The 22,807-nt window shown below is 50.4% G+C and overlaps 1 protein-coding gene across 1 annotated transcript; it reads left to right on the forward strand.

The window, feature by feature from the left end:
- The first annotated feature begins 764 nt into the window (after positions 1–764).
- On the forward strand, positions 765–22,127 carry ERBB3 (erb-b2 receptor tyrosine kinase 3). The gene is made up of 28 exons (XM_027542188.1): positions 765–1,382; positions 4,802–4,953; positions 5,472–5,658; positions 6,361–6,486; positions 7,097–7,162; positions 7,330–7,448; positions 7,557–7,698; positions 9,634–9,747; positions 9,840–9,960; positions 12,129–12,202; positions 12,378–12,468; positions 12,902–13,107; positions 13,433–13,562; positions 13,769–13,859; positions 14,083–14,237; positions 14,636–14,689; positions 15,031–15,172; positions 15,869–15,988; positions 17,049–17,147; positions 17,341–17,526; positions 17,693–17,848; positions 18,098–18,173; positions 18,345–18,491; positions 18,814–18,911; positions 19,002–19,190; positions 19,345–19,416; positions 19,841–20,135; positions 20,321–22,127. The coding sequence occupies exons 1-28, from the start codon at positions 1,301–1,303 to the stop codon at positions 20,839–20,841; spliced, it is 4,011 nt and encodes a 1,336-aa protein (XP_027397989.1). The 5' UTR covers positions 765–1,300; the 3' UTR covers positions 20,842–22,127.
- Positions 22,128–22,807: the final 680 nt, after the last annotated feature.

Consider the following 22,807-nt stretch of genomic DNA (forward strand, 5'->3'; position numbering starts at 1 on the left):
GCCAGTACTCTTGGCTCAGAGTGAGAGGTGGAATTTTTCTTATTCAAAGCTCAACTGTTCTTGAAGTCTTCAGGCTTGAAACTCTGGGGAAAATAATTAGGCTCTCAGGGCAAGATCCGGAATGCCACACCGTGTGAGGTCACTGCCGCCGGCTGGGCACCAGGAAGTGCCCATCCGATCCATTTGGTGTAGGCCTGGGTTTGGGGCATCCCCTCGTGGTGGTCAGTAGCGCCTCTGGCTAGGATCCGGGAGCTGGTGCCCTGGGTTCATGCCTTTCGGGGACGCAGTCTCTAGGGCCCTCTCCGCGTCCCCCTCCTCCTCCTTTCCAGGAAGACCCCAGGCCCCGAAGGCCTGGGAAAGTGAACGCCTGTGGTGGGAACGGCGGCCGCCCCGACGGCGCGGTCCAACTCCAGTGTGCAAGGGGAGGCAGCTGTTCTCCCAGGCGGCCGTGGGGGGCAGCAGAGGGGACGGCGACAGGTGCGGGAGCCCCTCCCGGGGTGGAAGTGAAAAGGCGGGCTTCGGGGTCTGTTCCCAGGCTGGAAGCCACCCCCGCCCCCCTACCAAATCCCCGGGAGAGGCCGGGCCGGCGCCGGGTCTGGAGGAGGAAGCGGCCGGAGACAGTGCAATTTCACGCGGCCTCTGGAGCTCGGGTTCCTCGGCAGGGCGGATGAGTTATGGGGTTTGGAGGGGGTTTCCGGGGAAACTGAGGTGGCCTGAGCGGGCGACAAAAACACCCTCCCCCTCAAAAACACACACACACACAGGCAAACACATTGAGACAGAAACTCCCCCAAGTGACCCAACCGGCTAGGGGAGTTGAGTGATTTGGTTAGTGGGCGAGGCCAACTCGCAGGGGGTCGGGCTTTGGAGCGTTCGCTCCCCACCCCCATTACCTTTCTCCTCTGGAAGTATTTGGGGGCGTTCGGAATCTTGGACTCCGGGAGAATAATTAGGGCGAGAGCAGTTTAGGATCTGCGCGGCCAAACTGCCGGGCACTGGGCGTGGGGCGCGCTAGCTCGGGGCGGGCCGCCGAAGCTCCGGCAATCTCTACTCCAGCCTCGCGCCCGAGGGGGCGCGGCCGAGACTCACCCCCTCCCCCTGCGCTCCGTCCTGCGCTCCCTCGCAGACTCCACTCCTCCCCTGCCATCCCGCCCCGGACTCCGGCTCCGGTTGCACTTCGCAGCCTCCTCTGCCGCCGCTACCGGGTCGCTGGCGGCTCAGGTGGCTTCGCTTCGATGTCCTAGTCCAGGGCCCTTCCCGGCCGGCTTGGGCTGGGCTCCCCTCACCCTACGCTGGAGTCATGAGGGTGAACCGGGCTCTGCAGGTGCTGGGTTTCCTCCTCAGCCTGGCCCGGGGCTCCGAGGTGGGCAACTCGCAGGCAGGTAAGCGGCGCGGGAGCACTGGCGGGCTCCGAACCCGGGATTCCGAGCCGGATTCGTGGGGTGCCGGAGGCCAGTGGCAGGAGCTTGGGCTGCGCGAAGCTGGGGCGCGAAGCCCCCGCCGGCTGGGACCCCCTGGGCTCGGGACCGTCAGGATGGGGTTCTCGGCGTGGTCCGGGCGGGGACGCGATTCTGGGACCTGCCCCCCGGCCACCGCCTCCTGGGCGCATCGCAGACCCTCAGATTTGTCTCTCCGGCGGATGCTGAAACCATTCACACTTCTGAGGGACCCTGCAGGGATGGGAACTAGGACCTCCATTCTGTAAACGTGAGGGGGTGATTGGAGGTGGAGATCTTGGAGGAAGAGGGACACGGAGGTGAGGGTCTCGGTTTGCTCTAGACGTCCTTGGCCCCTGGGGCTCAGCGCGCTCCAGTTTCGTTGTTTTGCCGACAGGGCGGAGCTGTGGAAGGGGGGGAGGTTGTTGTTCTCTAGTGTTGGAAAACAAGAGTGGCACCTCCTCTTCCGTGAGTGGGCCTGCCCTGGGGAGAGTGGAGAATAACCTGGGGGCTAAGTCCAGGCGACAGCAGGGGGAGAGGCCACGCAGAGGCTGACTGCCCTCGTTCTCTCAAAATAATAAAGTTGGCTGGTCCCCAACTTGACCAAACTTTTTTTGTTAAGCCGCAGACCATTTAACCAATATTTACTGAGCATCTACTATGTACAGAGCCCTGGACCACGAGCTATAGGGTGAAGAATTTCCAGCCGCTATATTTCTGCCTTTTCTCTCCCCAACTTGAGGGCTGACAGGGCACCTGTCCTGTCTTCTGAGCCCCCTATCCTGGGGAGGGTCCTTCTCAGACCCAGCTTCACCCCCACTCCCATTCTGTTTATTGTCTGGCTGTCTCCGGTCCTCTAGACAAGAGTCAGATCACCCCTCTGTTCCTTCTCCCACTCCCATGCCAGCTAAGCCCCCCTCTTTGGGGTGTCTCCGGGGCGGTGGACACCTGAGGGGTGCTGGGGATGCTGGCACTGGAGGAGTTCTGTTGATTTCCTCCCCTCCCCCCCAGATCTCAGCTTGAGGTTTGGCACTGTCAGGGCCCCTTCCCCAGGGTGGGAGTGGGAGAAACACCTGTGCTTCCCTCACAGTTGCTGGGCCTAAATTTAGACCCTGGGATCTTGGGATGTGAACACTCCCAGCTGGTAGAGGGCGGGGGTCTGGGGATTGGAGTGGGAGAGATGGAGTAAAGTGACTGTCTCACTGTTCCGCTCAGACCCCTGGAATCTTCAGCCGGGAACCCAGGAGTCCCGGATCCTGGCCGCCTTCCCTGAGGGAGACAGGAGGCAGGCATGGTTGGGTCTCTTTACCCTTTATCTGGCTCCTGCAGCCTCTGGGCATCCGGCCCCGTCTCAGTCCTTCTATAGCCCCTTTGTCCTGGTGGTGATGGGGGCGGGGGACTTGGGGGAGAAGGCCTCTAGTTGAGGAGGGGCTGAAGATTCTTGTTGCGACCCACCCCAGTGCTCTCTACCAAAGAGGAGCCTGTGACACTGGCCCTCCCGGTGCCCCTGGTCGCTGGTTATAGCAGGGACTTTTGAATTCCCCTCCCCCTCCCCTCCTCCCCTAGATGCCTGGTTCCTCAGAGGTGTTGTTCATAGTTTCCCGCCCAGCCCTTTGCTCTTGTTTGTGTAATATGGACTTTACCCTCAGGGTGGCAGGGAACTGGGACCTCTAACACTGTAGTCTCCCCAGCTCGACACAAAGTCTGCACAAACACATGCGGGCAGGTGGGAAGGATGGGGCCACCTGCAATACTTCCTAACAAGGAAACCCAAGGACGGAACCTGTGGAGACTTCTGGGCCAGTAGGGGAGCTGTGTACGTGTTTGTCTGCGTGTGAGTGTGTACACACACACACCCCGCTTCCCTGTGCAGAAATCTTGGCTCCTCCTTTATCTGGGGAGAAAGGTTGGCGCCTTGACTTGGAAGAGGGGGTGTCCTGCCAAGAAGGGAGTTGGGGTGGGGCTGTTGCAGAAACGACCAGCTTTCTAGTGGTTTTCTTTTCAACCCAAGGACCCTAGGGTTCCCAGGCACCTCTGGGAGCTCGTGTCTGTTTACTTCTCTGCTGGGTCTAGCTCACCCTTTTCCCTTCGTGGGGAATGATAGGGAATGGGAGCCCCTCAAAGGTCGAGTGGTCAGACTAGGGGTGCATCCAGGAGAGGTTGGGGCCTCACCATCTCCCTTCCTCCATTCCCACTCCTGCCTCCCACTAGCTGCCACCGCCTCAGGGAAGGGTGGCTGGAACAGGTGGTATCTACCCGTTCCCCCGCAGCCTTTCACCGAGCCAGAGGAGAGACAGGGTAGGGCTTCAGGGTCCAAGATTGCCCATAAGCCCCCATGTCCTCCTCCGCACTTACAAAGTAAAGCGCACCTCCAAGACTGACATCGAGTGAGGATTGAGTGAGTGAGCGATGTTGGAAGACTTCTTAATGGATCTCCTCTGACAATGAAATTGGGTAGAAGGCTGAGACTAGGGGCAGTAGATTGCTGTTTCCATCCAACTTCTCTGTATTTGCTGAAAAATACTCTAGGGCTGGAAAGTGTGATGTGGAGAGAGCTGGCATGTGTGGGGATGAGGAAAGGAGTGAGAGGGAAGCCAGAGTTTAGGGAGGGGGTGTGGGGTAGGCAACCAGCTCCCTGTCTTCCAGCTTGAAAGACAAAGCTTACATTGACCCCCCACTACCACCATCACCGCCACCGCCAGAGGCCCCCCGCTAGTGAGGTCACTGGTCTGAACCCAAGGCTTGAGGGTGGAAGGGGGTTGCTGCTGAGGACAGGGTGTCTGGGGACAGGGTGGAGCAGCCCCCTCCTCCAAGATAGAATTGCCTCATTGTGGGCCGGACTGTGGCCCCAGGCACTGCCCCCACCCTCTGCCCCCATCCCACCCTCCCTAGACACAATAGGGGCTGTGTGCTGCCCCAAAGAGATATTTATTCCAGGACCTAGAGAGGCAGGATGGGGGTAGAGAAGTGCCCAGTTGGAGTGGGGGCGGGGAAGAGGAGGGTAACCAAGTTGTGGTCCATTTCTAACTTCTTCTTAGGGAGAGGAAAACAACCCCACATCCTCCTTGATTAACTCCTTAGCGCCCAAAGTAGTACCCAAAAGAGGCCCAGAGGAGGCCCAGGTGGGAGAAGGAAATCTTTTCACCTTCCTGTTCAGGGGGATAGTGAAGGGATTTTGGGAAAAGAGGAAGTTAAAGCTCTCAGTCCAGCCTTGATATCTGCCTCTACGGTTGAGGGTTGGGGGCAGCTGCCTTCTGGTCATGTTGAGTGTTACTAGAGGAGGGCGACCAAGGGGGTGGTCTTGGGGGGACGGGGCTGAAAACTTATGTCCAGCCCCCTGCCACTCTCCCCTCCACTTGGAACAGTGTGCCCTGGGACTCTGAATGGGCTGAGTGTGACTGGCGATGCTGAGAACCAATACCAGACACTGCACAAGCTCTATGAGAAGTGTGAGGTGGTGATGGGGAACCTGGAGATTGTGCTCACAGGACACAACGCTGACCTCTCCTTTCTGCAGGTTAGAGCGCTGACCTTCTCCCTCAACTTCTTTCCCCTTGTCCTCCTTATTGAAGCCTGTTTCCTGTCCTCCGGGCTACCCTGTGCTGGAGCTGGAGTTTAGCATTCCTAAAACTCAGTGGTTTCTAAGATCCAAGCCTGTGTGTTTATGGGGCAGTGATTGGAATCTAGGGCCTGTGGACTGGTGGCTGTAGCTGGGGATACACAAGGGCTGGCCACGAGAAGGGACAGGGGTGGGGTAGATTCTACACCAGGGACTGAGGGGCACCTGGGGAGGTGAGGCAGGGATAAGCAAAGACTGTCCTGGCATGAGGAGCCCTTGGAAGGAAAGGCTTGGAGCCTAGAATTTCTCAGCCATTTCCACAGCCCATCTTCACTTGTAGAAGTCATGTGGCACCTGCTATTCCTTACTCCAAAACAGGACTTGGAAAGAATTAGAGGAGTTAGGGAGGGAAAGGGGACTGAGACTTCTTGCCCCATTTCTTGTCCCTCTCACCGACGCAATCTGCTCCGTCACAGTGGATCCGAGAAGTGACCGGCTATGTCCTTGTGGCCATGAACGAGTTCTCTACACTGCCACTGCCCAACCTCCGAGTGGTGCGGGGGACCCAGGTCTACGATGGGAAGTTTGCCATCTTTGTCATGTTGAACTACAACACCAACTCTAGCCACGCTCTGCGCCAGCTCCGCCTTACTCAGCTCACTGGTCAGTTCCTGGTGATTCCTTCCAGGCCTGCCCTCAGCCCACCCGCTGACAGGTGCCTCCTTGACCAAGGCCCCAGACTGCTCCCTCTAAGGGCCCGTTCACGGCACCCACCAGCTTGACCACTAAGATGTAAAGGTCCACTCCTCCTTGAACAATAGAGAGACAGCCCTAACAGGGAGCTGGGGCATCTTGCTCCGGGGGAGGGCCCTCATGTCTTGGTGAGGCTGAAGGTGGAGCCAGGGCTATTACCCGTTCCTCTAACTTCAGTACAGTGTACCTTAATGTCCCTTCTTCTCTGGGAATGGGAATCCCTCCCCCACCCCCAAGGGCCAGCCCCCCAAGCCAGAGGGCTACAGGCTGGGTACTAAAATTCTCCCCGTCCCAGTCAGCTGAAAAACAGGCAGGTAGGGCACGCGGGGGTGTGGGTGTGGGCTTGAGTCAGGGATCTTCTCTCCTTCTTTCCCTTCCCCTCCCCCACTGGCTCAACCGGATCTGGACAGGTGTCTGAGGAGGCAGGACTTTCTTTCAGCCTGGCTCCTCCTCTTGTAAGGCGTCTGCAGTTTGGACTTAATTGGATGTACCTGTCTGCCCCATATCTCCTGCTTCTGACTGGGGTGGCCTCTCAGACTGGTGGGGAGGGAGGGAAGAGGGGGGACTCCCCTGACTAGCTCCTGACCCTCCTACTGGTCTTCCCTACCTCAGAGATTCTGTCAGGGGGTGTTTACATTGAGAAGAACGAGAAACTTTGTCACATGGACACAATCGACTGGAGGGACATCGTGCGGGACCGAGATGCTGAGATAGTAGTGAAGAACAATGGCAAGACCTGTGAGTGGCTATGATCAAGACTGCCCCTCACCCAACCAGAGTGACTCCCTTCTGTTCCTCAGTATGTCCCTAATCTGAACCCAGTCTCCCTTGAACAAACCTCAGGCTCTAACCCAAGGAGCTTGCCAGGTGGAAGCAGGTCGGTTGCCTAGAACCGGAACTGCAGACGCAGGGTGCCAGGGAAAGGGGCAGAAGAGCTCTGTGCTGAGTGAGAAGCCAGGTCTCGACTCCAGATCCATTTCTCTTTCCACTCCAGCATCCTCCCTTCTTGGAGCCCACCTACCCGCAACTGCAGGCTGCCACTCCCTGTCCACTCACTTGCACATATTCCTACTGAGTTCAGTTTGCCAAGAAGAACCAAATTCCTGGCTTGAGACTGGGCTGAGCCGGGCATGTGCCCCAGGCCCTCCCCTTGGCCGCCCTGTGGGTGGTGTGGAGGCGCGGCTCCACCCCTTGCTGACAGGTTCACTTGAGCCCAGCCCTGCTCTGCGAGGGCAAGGAGGGACACCACCCTGGCTCCTCACTTCCCGGGACTGGGTGCCTGTGTGCTGACATCATACCCTGTTGATTTGAGCAAGCCTTTTTGACGGCCTTTTTCTCTCCCAAACAGGTCCCCCCTGTCATGAGGCCTGCAAGGGGCGATGCTGGGGTCCTGGACCAGAAGACTGTCAGACATGTGGGTCTACTTCATTTACTTCATCTACTCCATGTACACTTTCTTATCCTTTTCCACCCCAACTGTGTCAGGGGGGTGGGGATGAGCCTAGAGGGCAAGAGGGTGAGGGAGAGCCTCAGAACACAGTCCCAGAAACCCTGACAGCTGTGCTTTCTCTCCTTCTACAGTAACCAAGACTATCTGTGCCCCACAGTGTAATGGTCACTGCTTTGGGCCCAACCCCAACCAGTGCTGCCATGACGAGTGTGCAGGGGGCTGCTCAGGCCCTCAGAACACAGACTGCTTTGTACGTACTGTTGCCACCACCTGACTGTTCTGAAATGGGATGTGGGCTTTGGGGAGGAAGTTAGGGTACATATGTAACATGAGTCTTATAAGCCTTCTGTGTTCCTAGGCCTGCCGACTCTTCAATGACAGTGGGGCCTGTGTACGCCAGTGTCCACAGCCTCTAGTCTACAACAAGCTAACCTTCCAGTTGGAACCCAATCCCCATACCAAGTATCAGTATGGAGGAGTGTGTGTAGCCAGCTGTCCCCGTAAGTGTCTGAAGGGAAGGAACAATGGTAGTAGAACCAGGATTTTAGTCTTTTAGCCATTTTTTACAAAAATTTATTTATTTATGAATGGTAGCACTGGATCTTCATTGCTTTGCGTGGGCTTTCTCTATTTGCAGTGAATCGGAGGCTTCTCTTAGTTTCAGTGTGTGGGCTTCTCATAGTGGTGGCTTCTCTTGTTGAGAAGCACGGGCTCTAGGCATATAGGCTTCAGTAGCTGCGGCTTGTGGGCTCTAGAGCTCAGGCTCAGTAGTTGTGGCACATAGACTTAGTTGCTTCACTGCATGTGGGATCTTCCTAGGGATTGAACCTGTGTCTCCTGGATTGGCAGGCAGGTTCCCTTCCACTGTGCCACAAGGGAACTCCTATCCATTTTATTTTTTTAATATTGTTTTTGCCGCACTGCACAGCATGTGGGATCTTAATTCCCCAAACAGCGATTGAACCCATGCCCCTTACACTGGAAGCATGGAGTCTTAACCATTGGACCACAAAGGAAGTCCCTGACAGGATTTTATTTATTTTATCTTATTTTATTTGTGTGTGTGTGTGACCAGCAACCTGCTGTTTTTAAAATATAACATTTATTGCATAGATGGTTTGATACAGAAGAGCTTTTCTTCTCATTTTGACTTTGGAAGTACTATGTGACTGAAAACAAAGAGGAAGTACCAAAACTGAACTTGGGATTCTGTGTTCATGTGGTATAAACCAATTTCATATTTAACATGTAGCAGCAGTTTTTAAGTTTCCTTTAGAAAAATATGAATTCCACACATTTGTTATTTTGTCCTGTTTAATTCATGGGCTGAAATCACTAGGATCAACTTCTTTCTAGAGGAAACAGAGGAACAGAGAATGGAAGGAACAGTGAATCTTTCTGAAACCAGCCTCCGACTGACACATAGCTTCCCCGGAGCTGGTGGAAAAAACAGTCCTTTGGGTTTTTTGTTTTGTTTTCACGGCCGGGTGTTTTATGTAGTGACTGAATCTCAGCATCATGTCCATAAATCACAGAGAAAAACAAAACAGAGAAACTTGCACCTCAAGAAACTTTTAGGAACATCTATCTATCTATGTATTTATACATATATACACACACATATATATATTGGGTAAAAACCCTGAGAGAAGGAGAAAGAGAATCAAAGAAAATGTATAGAAACAAATTAGCTGGACATGCAAACTAAGCTATGATTCATCCAGAGTTTAAACAAATCAAATTTCACAGTTTAATATTGGGGGAGGGGACAGAACAACAAACAAATGATACATCTTCCAACTTCACTAATAAAATGTGGCAAGACTTTATCGACTTCAAGGGTATAAATGAAGGCTAAATAAAACGTTAAATCAATGGTGATTATTTTGAGTGGCAGTCCTGGCCATGTTGCCAGGCTGGTTCCTGCTATACATCTTACCCCAGGGGTAAGCACATCCTACCCCTTAAGGTGTGCTTCTTCCCACAATATGAACCAGGGTTTTAGATGAAATTTTTTCTTTTTTTTTTGGCCATGTCCCTGACTAGGGATCGAACTCGAGCCTTCAGCAGTGAAAGCACCGAGTCCTAATCACTGTACTGCCAGGAAATTCCCTAGATGCAATTTTAGGAGGTGAAATGGATCAAGTTGGGAGGTTAATTGAGAGTGTAAAGGGCAATGGGTTGTGATCATCATCACCCTTAACAAATGGCCCCTATGTCCTGTTCCCCCCATCTATTTCCCCATGACTTCCGCCAATTGCTCCTAGTTCTGCTTTTTGGATCCAAAGAGCAAAGGGCCTTTCTAATCCATGCTTAGAATCTGGCACTTGAGGAACCTCCGGTGGTCAACTGGAGCAAATCCATGCAGATGAGGAGGGAGGCGGTTCAGCTGGTAGTTGGCAGTGTTCCTCTCTCATCTCTTTCCTCTTTCCTAGATAACTTTGTGGTGGATCAGACGTCTTGTGTCAGGGCCTGTCCTCCTGACAAGATGGAAGTAGATAAAAATGGACTCAAGATATGTGAACCTTGTGGGGGTCTGTGCCCGAAAGGTGAGTAAAAGAAAGGAGTTGATGATGAGAGACCCTTTCCCCTGACTCAGCCCCGACCCCTCATCCCCACACTGAGCCTCTTCTGTTTGCAGCCTGTGAGGGGACAGGCTCCGGGAGCCGCTTCCAGACTGTGGACTCGAGCAACATTGATGGATTCGTGAACTGCACCAAGATCCTGGGCAACCTGGACTTTCTTATCACTGGCCTCAATGGGTTAGAGATCCTGTTTTCATCCTCTGATCCCCCACCCCAGCAGCCCCCTCACAGTTCATTGCACTGGTTCAAGCCTTCATATGGGGAGCTGATCAGGAGGTTAGATTAGAAAATCTTAGAGGTCACAAAGGACCTGGCAGTGCTTAATCCCCCAGGGCTTGAATCCCCTCAGACACCCCGGAGCAACCCAGCCACCTGCATGGCAAGGGACAGGGACAGAGTGTCCTCCTTCTTAAAGGCTTCTAAATATTCTTAAATTGGATAAAAATCTGTCTCCCCATGACTTCCAGCTGTTTCATCTAGTTCTGCTCCTTGGTATGGAGCCACAAAGAGCAAGGGACATTCCAGTCCATAGGACAGCATTTACAGTGAGTGTGTGTGTGAGAGAGAGAGAGAAACATTAGACCACCTGTCTTTGGACAATATTATATCTAAAGTTGCAAAAATGGTATAAAGATTTTCCATATGCTCTTTATTCAGATCCCTCAAGTGTTAATAGTGTACCATAAAAAAAGGAAAGGAAAGTGAAGTCACTTAGTCGTGTCCGACTCTTTGCGACCCCATGGACTTGTAGCATACCAGGCTTCTCTGCCCATGGCATTTTCCAGGCAAGGGTACTGGAATGGGGTGCCATTTCCTTCTCTAAACAGTGTACCATATGCTTTATCATTTCTCTCTCTACACATCACATGCGCACACACACACACTCATTATATATGCTCTTGTTTTTCTGAACCACTTGAAGGTAAATTTCCAGACATGGTGTCCTCTCACCCCAGTGACATTTAAGGGTGTATTCCTTGAAAACAAGAACATTGTCTAACTTAACCACAGTACGTTTGTTTAAATCAAGAAACTAGCACTGATACAAAATGTTATCTAATCTACAGATGTCAATCAGATTTCTCTTAATTGTCTTACTAAAGTCCCAGATCATACATGTACATCCATTGTCTCTTCAGTCTCCTTTAATCTGTAACAGTTCATGCCCTTGACATTGTTGATGAGTACAGGTCAGGTGATTGGTAGAATGTTCTTCAGTTTGGGTTTGTCTAATGTTTTCCTCACACTTAGATTCAAGTTAGGCATTTTTTTTTTTTACATAATTCTTTTTTATTGAAATATAGATGATATGCAATATTACATTAATTTCAGATGTACAGCCTAGTGATTTGACATTTAAATGCACTATAATGCCACCACAAGTCTAGTAACCACCTGTCCCCATACAAAATCATTACATTATTATTAACCATATTCCTTATGCTGTATATTACCTCCCTGTGACTTATTTTGTAATTGTAAATCTGTACCTCTTTTTAAAATTTGTTTTTACGTGAAGGATAATTGCTTTATAGTATTATGTTGGTTTCTACCAAACATTAGCATGAATCAGCCACAGGTTTACCTATGTCCTCTCCCACTCAAGTTAGGCATTTTTGATAATACTACAGACGTATTCTCCGTGCATCATATCAAGAAGGCACATGATATTGATCTGTCCCATTACTGGTGATGATGCCTCTGGTCATTTGGTTAAGGTGGTGTCTGCCAGCTTTTCTACAGTAAAGTTATTTTCCCTTTTCAATTAAATATCTTTTGGGGAGATACTTGCTTGAAGCAGTTTTTTGTGTTTTAAATATTTATTGGGCTATGCCAAGTCTTAGCTGTGGCATGTGGAATCTAGCTCCCTGATCAGGGATCAAACCCAGGCCCCCTGCATTGAAAGTGTGGAGTCTTAGCCAGTGGACCACTAGGGAAGTCCCCCGAACCAGTTTTTATGAGAATTGCCAAATGATGATTTTCTAACTCCATTGTTGTTGTGTTGATCACTTGCTAAGTTGTGTCCAACTCTCTGTGACCCCATGGACGGCAGCACACCAGGCCTTCCTGTCCCTCACAAATAAATGCCAATTTGTTGGCATTCTGGTATTAGGCAGAGCCTTTCCTTCCTATTTATTTATGTGTTGGTGTGTTTAATCTGTGTGGATACTTGTTTTAGTCAATGTTTCATAGTCTCTTACAATCATTATTCCAGTTAACCAGTTCAGTTATTCTTGATTCGCTCAAGCTGGCTCTGGTGAAGAATGGTATTTGGAAACTAGGCATGCTTACTGCTACTAGGTTATGCTTCTACTTTGTTGACTGGTTTTCACTGTTCTCCCCAGGGACCCCTGGCACAAGATCCCTGCTCTGGACCCTGAGAAGCTCAATGTCTTTCGGACAGTGCGGGAGATCACAGGTGAGTGGAAGGGGAAGAGGCTACCCTTTCTAAGAGGGCTAGATGAACCACTGGTACAAACTGCAGTGTAACCACTTGAGAAAATCGTGTCCCAAGCAGCAGGGGAAGGACCAGCTGAAACTGAGAAGGGAAGGGGAGAGACTCCCCACTCATACACCCTTCTCTGTCCCCTCAGGTTACCTGAACATCCAATCCTGGCCTCCTCACATGCACAACTTCAGTGTCTTTTCCAACCTGACGACCATTGGGGGCCGAAGCCTCTACAAGTGAGTATGAGGTGTGGAGGCAAAGAATTGTTTCTTAGGCATCTTGAGTGAAATATAAGGCCTGGTCTCACACCTGCTTCCCAGGTGGCGCTAGTGGTAAAGAACTTGCCTGCAGGAGACAGAGATGTCATGTGGGTTTGATCCCTGGGTTGGGAAGATCCCCTGGGAGGGCATGGCAAACCACTCCAGCTTTCTTGCCTGGAGAATCCCATGGACAGAGGAGCCTGGTGGGCTGTATAGTCCATGGGGTCACAAAGAGTCGGACATGACTGAGCGACTTATACAGTGGGAGTTTGATGGGGGCAAAGACTACAGGAGGGGAAGTCCCTCTCAGTGACTAGTTCAGAGCAAATTTGTTGAAGGAAAATGAATCCAAAGCATGGTCAGTTTTTCCTCTGTGGTCTCCCCTCTCATCTGGTCTCCTTGCTCTCAGCCGGGGCTTCTCACTGTTGATCATGAAGAACTTGAATGTAACATCTCTGGGCTTCCGATCCCTGAAAGAAATTAGTGCTGGGCGTATCTACATCAGTGCCAACAGGCAGCTCTGCTACCACCATTCCCTGAACTGGACCAGGCTGCTTCGGGGGCCTTCAGAAGAGAGGCTGGACATCAAGCATAATCGGCCCCGCAGAGACTGCGGTGAGAGAAAGGGCCCAGGACAGATGGGTGGGGGTCAGGTGCGAGGGGGGTGTAAGGACTGCTCTGCCCTTCAAGTGGGAGAACAAATGAGGGATGGAGCCAAGGAAAGGGGGACATTAGGCTGGAAACAGTAATGAACAAAAGTGTTCTTGCCTGGAGAATCCCAGGGACAGGGGAGCCTGGTCTATGGGGTTACTGTCTATGGGGTTGCACAGAGTTGGACATGACTGAAACGACTTAGCAGCAGCAGCAGTAATGAGCAAGAGTAAGGAAAAGGCTTGTTAGGAGACCTCAGGCTCCTCCTAACTCAGCCCTTCCTTTCCAGTGGCAGAGGGCAAAGTGTGTGATCCACTGTGCTCTGGAGGATGCTGGGGCCCAGGCCCTGGCCAGTGCCTATCTTGCCGGAACTACAGCCGAGGAGGTGTCTGTGTCACCCACTGCAACTTCTTGAACGGGTACAGTGAGGGGAGAGAGTCAAGAAGGGGTAGGGGGATTGGGCCCTGGGAGGAAGATGTTCAGGTGGCACCTGAAAGCCTTTAGATAACTTTCTGCATGTGCCTTGGTGGGAATTAGGTAGGAGGCCCTGTGGTTGGGGGATCAGGGCAGGTCAGGCCTTGGAAGTGACTCCCCTCTCTTTACCTCCTGCCCCACCCCACCCCAGGGAGCCTCGTGAGTTTGCCCATGAAGCTGAGTGTTTCTCCTGCCACCAGGAATGCCAACCCATGGAGGGCACTGTCACGTGCAATGGCTCGGTACAGTAGTAGCACCAGGATCTCTATGGGAGAGAGGGCAGGGCTGCCCTGGAGGGTCTAGGGAATGCTGTGGCCAAAATTCAAGGCCTTAGAGAGGCACAGGGAGGCCAGATGATGCTAGGGCCTGAGGCCGGAGGAAACCGAATGACTGGGTGAGTTCTTATTGGGAGTATAGAGTTGATCTTGGGATCCCATACTTCCTGACCATCTCTCTTCCACTCAGGGCTCTGATGCTTGTGCCCAGTGTGCCCATTTTCGAGATGGGCCCCACTGTGTGAGCAGCTGCCCCTTTGGAGTCCTCGGTGCCAAGGGCCCCATCTACAAGTACCCAGATGCTCAGAATGAATGTCGGCCCTGTCATGAGAACTGCACCCAGGGGTCAGTGATGGGATGATAAAAGGGTACTGGAGGAGGGGTAGGAGCACAGAACTAGGGGGAAAGTAGAGCCTGAGGAGACCAGAAAGGAACTATGATGTAAGAACCACTCCCAGCTGTGTAGTGAAGGACTAGAGAAAGGGAAACTCAGTAGCTGCTCAAAATGACACCACAATTTGAGACCTGGAATAGCCTCAACTCGGGGGAGTTTCATGCAAGAGAGGGACTCAGGGAGGGTTGCTGAGCCAGAGATGGGGGCCATGTCTTGGGATATGCTTTGGGCTCCGGGACTGGATGCCATGAAAGGGTCTGAAACAATGTTATAAGTTGAGGCTGTTGGAATTGAGCCTCCAGTGGGAGTCTCCCAAGCTCCCATTTAAGGAGCTGATTTTCTTCTCCAGGTGTAAGGGACCAGAGCTACAAGACTGTTTAGGCCAACTGCTGCCACTAATCAGGTATGGTGGGCTTAGAGGTATAGGGAGCTGGGGATATTTGGGGAAGGGCAGTTACTTCCTGCAAAGAGTTGAGTCTATTCATTCTGGCCTTCTATATATAGGCTACTATCATGGGACTCAGGGACACAAGAATACAGGTTTCTGGCCTTCCCTTCCTAAAATTAACTTGCAGTAGTCTTGGGGTGGAGATTGAGGTTAGCCCCTTCATTGTTCAAGGATATATGCAAATGTGCATGTTAACTTCTTGCCCAAGATCTATTTTATACATTTAGTACAGGTATAAATGACATTTGTACAGGAAGCGTAGACCAAGGATAATTCTGGACTTCTCTGTCCTACAGCAAAACCCACCTGGCAATGGCCTTAACAGTGGTAGTCGGGTTGGCAGTGACTTTCCTGATCCTGGGCAGCACTTTTCTCTACTGGCGTGGACGCAAGATTCAGAATAAGAGGGCTATGAGGCGCTACCTGGAACGGGGGGAGGTGAGTGTCTATCTTACCCTGGAAACGTGCCCGATACCATCACCCTTGGAGAGCCTCTTCCTTCCCCAGAGCCTTGATCCCTTTCTTCAAGGAGGTAGTATGGTCCACCGGAAAGGACTCTGCCCAGAGAAATGGGAGACTCCCGATTTTGCCACTAATTTGCCATGTGACTTTGAAGAAGTTACCTTCCTTCTCTGCCTGTTTATGCACATATACAGAGGAAACAATAACACTCATTCTTACAAGATGGCTGTAAGGGTAAAAGGGGATGATATATGTGAAAATGCTTTGAAAATCAGAAAATGTGTAAAAGTACTCAAGGCATGGCTGAGTTCTTTCTCTGTTCACATGAAACTATCACAACATTGTTGATTGACTATACTCCAATATAAAATAAAAAATTCAAAGTTTGAAAAATTAATCAACGTGATAGTATTACCAACCCTCTCCCCTACCCCCCTATCAAAGTGAAAATCCAACCCTCTTGATTCCTGATCTCATGAACACAACTTCCTCAGTCCTCAAGGTCTGTTATTCCCCAATAGGCCTGAAATGTTTTCTAAGACTAGAGACATTTCTCCTCCTGTTCCCACCCCTTCAGGGTTCGCTGCTCTTGGCAGGCACCTGGGGCGAGGGGGTTGGAGATGGATATGGGAGTGGGCTTTCCTGAGTACCTCCTTCCCATCTGTTCTGCAGAGCGTAGAGCCTCTGGATCCCAGTGAGAAGGCTAACAAAGTCTTGGCCCGAGTCTTCAAAGAAACAGAGCTGAGGAAGCTTAAAGTGCTGGGCTCCGGCATCTTTGGAACTGTACACAAAGTGAGTGCCCACAGGAAGTTTGGGGAGGTGGGGAAAGGATCTAGGGCAAAGAGGAGAGAGATTGGGGAAAGATCATTTCATTCCATACCTTTTAATAGTGTTCTAGGTCCAAAAACTAGCAAACTCAGGAAAAAAGAGATCAGATTGGAGAGATTGGAGGTTACCAGAAGTAGAGGTGGGGTAGAAAAGAAAGAAAGTGAAGTCGCTCAGTCGTGTCCGACTCTTTGCTACCCCATGGAGTATATAGCCCACCAGGCTCCTCTGTCCATGGGATTTTCCAGGCAAGAATACTGGAGTTGCCATTTCCTTCATCCAGGGGATCTTCCCAACCCAGGGATCGAACCCAGCTCTTCTGCATTACAGGCAGATGCCTTAACCTCTGGGCTACCAGGGAAGCCCAGGTTCTCCACTGGGGTAGGAGGAGGAGGAACTGGATGAAGGCAGTCAAAATGTATAAACTTAGTTATAAGATAAATATGTACTAAGTGATGTGTGTGCATGCTAAGTTGCTTCAGTTGTGTACGACTCTTTGCGACCCTGTGGACTGTAGCCTGCCAGGCTCCGCTGTCCATGGCATTTTCCAGGCAAGAATACTGGAGCGGGTTGCCATGCCCTTCTCCAGGGGATCTTCCAGACCCAGGGACTGAAACTGCATATCCTGCAGCTCCTATATTACAGGCGAATTGTTTACCGCTGAGCCACCAGGGAAGCCCACAAAGTGATGTAAAATGTGATAAATGTAATTAACACTGCTGTATGCTATATATGAAAGTAGTTAAGAAAGTAAATCCTCTTAAAAGTTAAGATTTCCCATCATAAGAAAAAAACTTCTATTTCTTTAATTTTGTTTCTCTCTCAGATGATGGATATTCACTAAACTTATTGTGGTAATCTTTTCATGATACATGTAAGTCAAGTCATTATGCTGTACATCTTAAACATATACAGTGGTACATGTCAATTATACCTCAATAAAACTGGAAAAAGAAAAAAAAGGTCAAGGGAAAGGAGTAGCCTGGGGAGAATGACCTTAGGCTGACTCCTGCCCAAAACTTCCCAGGGCGTGTGGATTCCTGAGGGTGAATCAATCAAGATTCCAGTCTGCATTAAAGTCATTGAGGACAAGAGCGGACGGCAAAGTTTTCAAGCTGTGACAGACGTAAGTGAAGGCAGGGTGTTCGGTGTGCCACTAAGAGAGGATAGCTGTTAGATACAATTATGTAGAAACACGGTCTTGTGTTAGCAGGTACTATATTAGCCACAGAGATGTCCCTGAATGTTTGGGGAGCCCTGGTCTGGTTTTATGTGAACCTGTCTGTTCCCAGGATGACCTTTCTTGTTGTGTCTTTCAGCACATGCTGGCCATTGGCAGCCTTGACCATGCCCACATTGTACGGCTGCTGGGACTGTGTCCAGGGTCATCTCTGCAGCTTGTCACTCAGTATTTGCCTCTGGGCTCCCTGCTGGATCACGTGAGACAACACCGTGGGGCGCTGGGGCCGCAGCTGCTGCTCAACTGGGGAGTACAAATTGCCAAAGTGAGTGCGAGGAGCCTGGAGGAGTTTTAAGATGGAACTGCCTATGGGCCTGCAGGGAGGGGCCCAGGGGGTTGGAAGTGTTGAGAGGTACCTAAGGGTTTGAGGTGATTCTGGGGCTCAATTGAGAACCAATTTCTCCACCTTGAGAAAACTTCCTTCCCTACAGGGAATGTACTACCTTGAGGAACATGGCATGGTGCACAGGAACCTGGCTGCCCGAAATGTGCTACTAAAATCACCCAGCCAGGTTCAGGTGGCAGATTTTGGGGTTGCTGACTTGCTGCCCCCTGATGATAAGCAGCTACTGTACAATGAAGCCAAGGTAAGGTGATGGGAAGGCTGGGTAAAGAGTGGGCGTGGACTGAAGCATGGGAATAGGGAGCGAGTGCTCTGTGGTGTCCTTCAGAGGCCATCAGATGCTGCAGGGGCAGTTCAAGGAGAGGAACCTGGAGATGCCAGAAATAAAAGTTTAGAGAACAAAAAAGGAAAGAACAATGGAGAACCTGGGTTTAGAAATGCTAACACAGTGTGTAGAAATCAGCTGGTAATGCTTTTGTCTTTGATCCCTCAGACTCCAATTAAATGGATGGCCCTGGAGAGTATCCATTTTGGGAAATACACACACCAGAGTGACGTCTGGAGCTATGGTCAGTCCATCTGGATGCCCACCATAAGATTAATAGCCCAAATTCCAAAGTTGCCTTTTGAGACCCTTTCTTAGAGTCTCTAAGCCCTTCAGATCCTGGGTCAGATTTCCCTTAATCTGCATGCCCATGTCTACTATTTTGCCATCAACTAGTCATGTCTTCCTATACCAGGAGTGACAGTTTGGGAGCTGATGACCTTTGGGGCAGAGCCCTATGCAGGGCTGCGACTGGCTGAAATACCAGACCTGCTGGAGAAGGGGGAGCGGTTGGCACAGCCCCAGATCTGTACCATTGATGTCTACATGGTCATGGTCAAGTGTGAGTTACCTGCTGATCTCAGCTTTTTTTTTTTTTTAAACTTCATTATTGCTTCATTGAACTGAAGAAAAAAGAAAAATAAGGGCACAGATAAACAATGCTCAGTGATGAAAAGTGAACACCCAGAACAGCAGTGCATGCCCCAGATGGTCTCTGCCCAATAAACATTAAGCACTTTCTACATTATTGTGATGCTGTTGGATGTCAGGCTCTCCACACAAAGACAAGGGAACAAAGCATTGGCTGTTTTCTAAGTGACTTCCCTCCCTACTCCCTACTCCACTCTCCTCTTATGGCTCTGCTTCCTACATCTTATCCCCAGGTTGGATGATTGATGAGAACATTCGCCCGACCTTTAAAGAACTAGCCAATGAGTTCACCAGGATGGCCCGAGACCCACCACGATATCTGGTCATAAAGGTGAGTAGGGACCTGGAGGTGCCAAAGAGATCTAGAAGGGGGAACTTGGCTGGAGCCAGGATCTATCTTAACAATCACCTGGTCTCATAGAGAGAGAGTGGGCCTGGAATTACCCCTGGGGCAGAGCCCCCACCTCTGACAAACAAGGAACTGGAGGAAGTAGAGCTGGAGCCAGAACTAGACCTGGACCTGGAGTTGGAGGCAGAGGAGGAGAATCTGGCAACCACACTAGGCTCTGCCCTTAGCCTGCCAATTGGAACACTTAATAGACCACGTGGGGTAAGACACTTTCCAGTTTCCTAAGACTTTATAAGCCATCTGCACACCTGCACCCTCACGAACCCCACAATGTCCATATTAATTACTCAAAGGCCTCTGTAGTGAGCAGATTTCTTTCTTAATCTAAACCTTTTCCTCACTTTTTTCATCCTAGAGCCAGAGCCTTGTAAGTCCATCATCTGGATATATGCCTATGAACCAGGGAAATCTTGGGGAGGTTGGCCAGGTAAGGTCTGTTTAGGAGGAGGCCAAGATGCTATATTTAAAATGGATAACCAACAAGTACCTACTGTATAGGGCAGAGAACTCTGCTTCAAGATTCTGTAACAACCTAGTTGGGAAAAGAATTTGAAAAAGAATAGATGAACATATAACTTTGTTGTACACCTGAAACTAACCTAACATTGTTAATCAACTAGGCTCCAATATAAAATAAAACATTTTTTAAAAAAATTAAAAAAGAGGATACCAAGAGGTTGGGTGGCAGTGCCTTAGGATTGGTAGGGAGTAGCAGGGGAGACTTTGGAAATCTCCGGTTTGATCAGGGTTCTACAAAATAGAAGGCGCTGAACAGCCCAATCTCTTTCTAGACAAATTTCTCTTCTTCCCTCGTTTCTGTGTAATTCACCATGTATTATTCTCCTCCTTAGGAGTCTGCAGTTTTTGGAGGCAATGAACGGTACCCCCGTCCAGCCTCTCTGCACCCAATGCCACGGGGACGCCTGGCATCAGAATCATCGGAGGGCCATGTGACAGGCTCCGAGGCCGAGCTCCAGGAGAAGGTGTCTATGTGTAGAAGCCAGAGCCGGAGCCCACGGCCAAGAGGAGACAGTGCCTACCATTCCCAGCGCCACAGCCTGCTTACTCCTGTCACCCCACAGTCCCCACCAGGGTTAGAGGAAGAGGATGTCAATGGTTATGTCATGCCAGATACACACATCAAAGGTGCCTGATTCTGCAGTGCTTTCCTCAAATCCTTCTCTAATCCTCCTTTTGCAGGCTCCTCTTAATCCTTTGGTCTTCTCTGAGCATATCCTTCCCTATTCATTTTTTCCTAACACCCTTCTACTCCCCACTGCCTATTACCATGAAGTAATACCACATACCTAGCCTTTCTTCTCTACCCCTAGGTACCTCCTCCCGGGAAGGCACCCTTTCTTCAGTGGGTCTCAGTTCTGTTCTGGGTACAGAAGACGACGATGATGAGGAATATGAATACATGAACCGGAGGAGAAGGTGCAGTCCATCTCGTCCTCCTAGGCCAAGTTCCCTCGAGGAGCTGGGTTATGAGTACATGGATGTGGGATCAGACCTCAGTGCCTCCCTGGGCAGCACACAGAGTTGCCCGCTCAACCCTGTGCCCAACATGCCCAATGCCAGCACAACTCCAGATGAGGACTATGAATATATGAATCGGCGACGTGGTGGAGGAGGTCCTGGGGGGGACTATGCAGCCATGGATGCATGCCCAGCCTCTGAGCAAGGGTATGAAGAAATGAGAGCTTTCCAGGGGCCTGTACTCCATGGTCCCCAGGTCCACTATGCCCGCCTCAAAACTTTACGTAGTTTAGAAGCCACTGACTCTGCCTTTGATAACCCTGATTACTGGCATAGCAGGCTTTTCCCCAAAGCAAATGCCCAGAGAATATAACCCCTGCTCACTGAGGTGCTCAGGGAGCATTTGATGGCAGCTAGTGCCTCTGGAGAGTAACTCTCTTCTTGGTCTCTCTCCCTCACAGGTCTCAGCCCCATTTCCTAGTCCTAGACAATTCCATTCAAACTTTGGAGGCCTTAAACACTTAGACACAAATTTCTTGTGGTTATGTAGCCAGCTGTGCACTTTTTCTCTTTCCTGATCCCAGGAAAGGAGATTTTAAAATAGGTTTTCCCTATTTTGTGTGCTTTCCCAATCCCATTCCTCAGCTTCCTCAGGGGAACTCCCTGGAGATATGAAGGATTACTCTTGTCCCTTTTTCTTAGACTCTGACTTGTTGACACTAGGCTTTAAAGTATGCCTTTATTTCCCTTTAGACTTTAAAGGAAGAGGAAAGGGGGGAACCCGGCAGGGGAAAGGAAAATTTTGGCTTACGATCCTTAATCCCGCAGAAATAATGAGAAGTGAAATCTTGTGAAGAAAGAGGTTGGGAGTAGATATTAATGATTACTATTAATTGAGCATTTACTATGTGCCAAGCATCCTGCTAAACTTTACCTATATTTATCTCATTTCATCATTTACACCAACTCTGTGACCTAGGTATTATCCTATTTTACAAATAAGGAAACTGAGCCTTAAAGAGGGACTTCCCTGATGGCTCAGTGGGTTAAGAATCCGCCTGCAATTCCGGAGACACAGGAGACACGGGTTCGAACCCTGGGTCGGGTAGATCCCCTGGAGGAGGGAATGGCAACCCACTCCAGTATTCTTGCCTGGAGAATCCCATGGATAGAGGAGCCTTAAAGAGATTAAGTAAATCAAGTAGCAGGTCCATGATTCAAAATCTTCCAATGCATGTGCTCTTACTGTAAGGTATCAAGGAAAACTGATGTAAGCCAGAGCCCTGATAAGGGGCATTGTCTTCTTGTTTTTGCACTGAATCAAGTCTAACTCCAACAACTACTGTAGCCTCCTCCTTCACCCTGACCTCTTATCCTAGAAGTGGAAGGGGGTGGTCAGAAGGAAAAATAACTGGACATCTCTGTGTAAACCGTAGCCTACATGTGCTGTATATGAGCTCCACCCAAGGGACAGATTCACAGGGGTCCCAAGAGCCACTTTCAGGAGCTATTCTCATCTACTTGTGGGAAGCTTCCAGTAGGGATAGAAAGAGGACCCAGCTTCAGACCTCTGTCCCTTTGGATGGGAAACTGGGGTATGTTTTTATCCCTCAAATTTTTTGTTTTTATACGTCTGAATAAAAATGCCAAAGTTTTGCAGCTTTCTGTCTGTCAAATGAAAACCTGTCAAAGTGTATGAGATAGAACACTCTTTTTCCCTGTCCCTCAGCCGTGGATGCTTCTTTCTGTCTCTTGACAATCCTACTGGGCCCCATGTCACTTTCTCCATCCCTACTTTTCCTTATTCCCTTAAGACGAGCATAGAGCACAGTCCTTTTCATTTTAGGGTTTTACTATGAAATCTCTATAGGGCAACCAACTGGGAATAACAAAACAAATAACGCGTTCGGGGAAGTTAGAAAAAGTCCTAAGAGGTAGAATACTGAAATTCATGTTTTAAAACTCATTCTCTTAAAAAAAAGTCTCTGTGAACACTTCCCCCAGATGGCCATCAAAACTTGTTAGAACAACAGTGCCATCTTCAGTGAGAGTCCGGTCTCTAGATCGGGATAATCCCTCACTAATCTGGCTGCCCAAGCAGCCCCTGCTTCCCGGATTCCCGATCTCTTTCCACACCCGCTCTGCCCCTCCCGGTTCTCCCAGCACCTGAGGACTAGAGGACTGGTCCGGCAGGTCTCGCCGGCAGCTCCAGGGACTCAGGGAAGGGCGTATCCTACCTCCCCACCCTTATTACGATCCTCCAAACTCGCTTCGGCTCCACCCCGCCCCTCAGCCTCCAAACCTATTTCCCTGCCGTAGCTCCGCCCCTCCTCCCTTAC

The sequence above is a fragment of the Bos indicus x Bos taurus genome, chromosome 5, assembly GCF_003369695.1.
Source record: "Bos indicus x Bos taurus breed Angus x Brahman F1 hybrid chromosome 5, Bos_hybrid_MaternalHap_v2.0, whole genome shotgun sequence".
NCBI classification, from domain to species: Eukaryota; Metazoa; Chordata; class Mammalia; order Artiodactyla; family Bovidae; genus Bos; species Bos indicus x Bos taurus.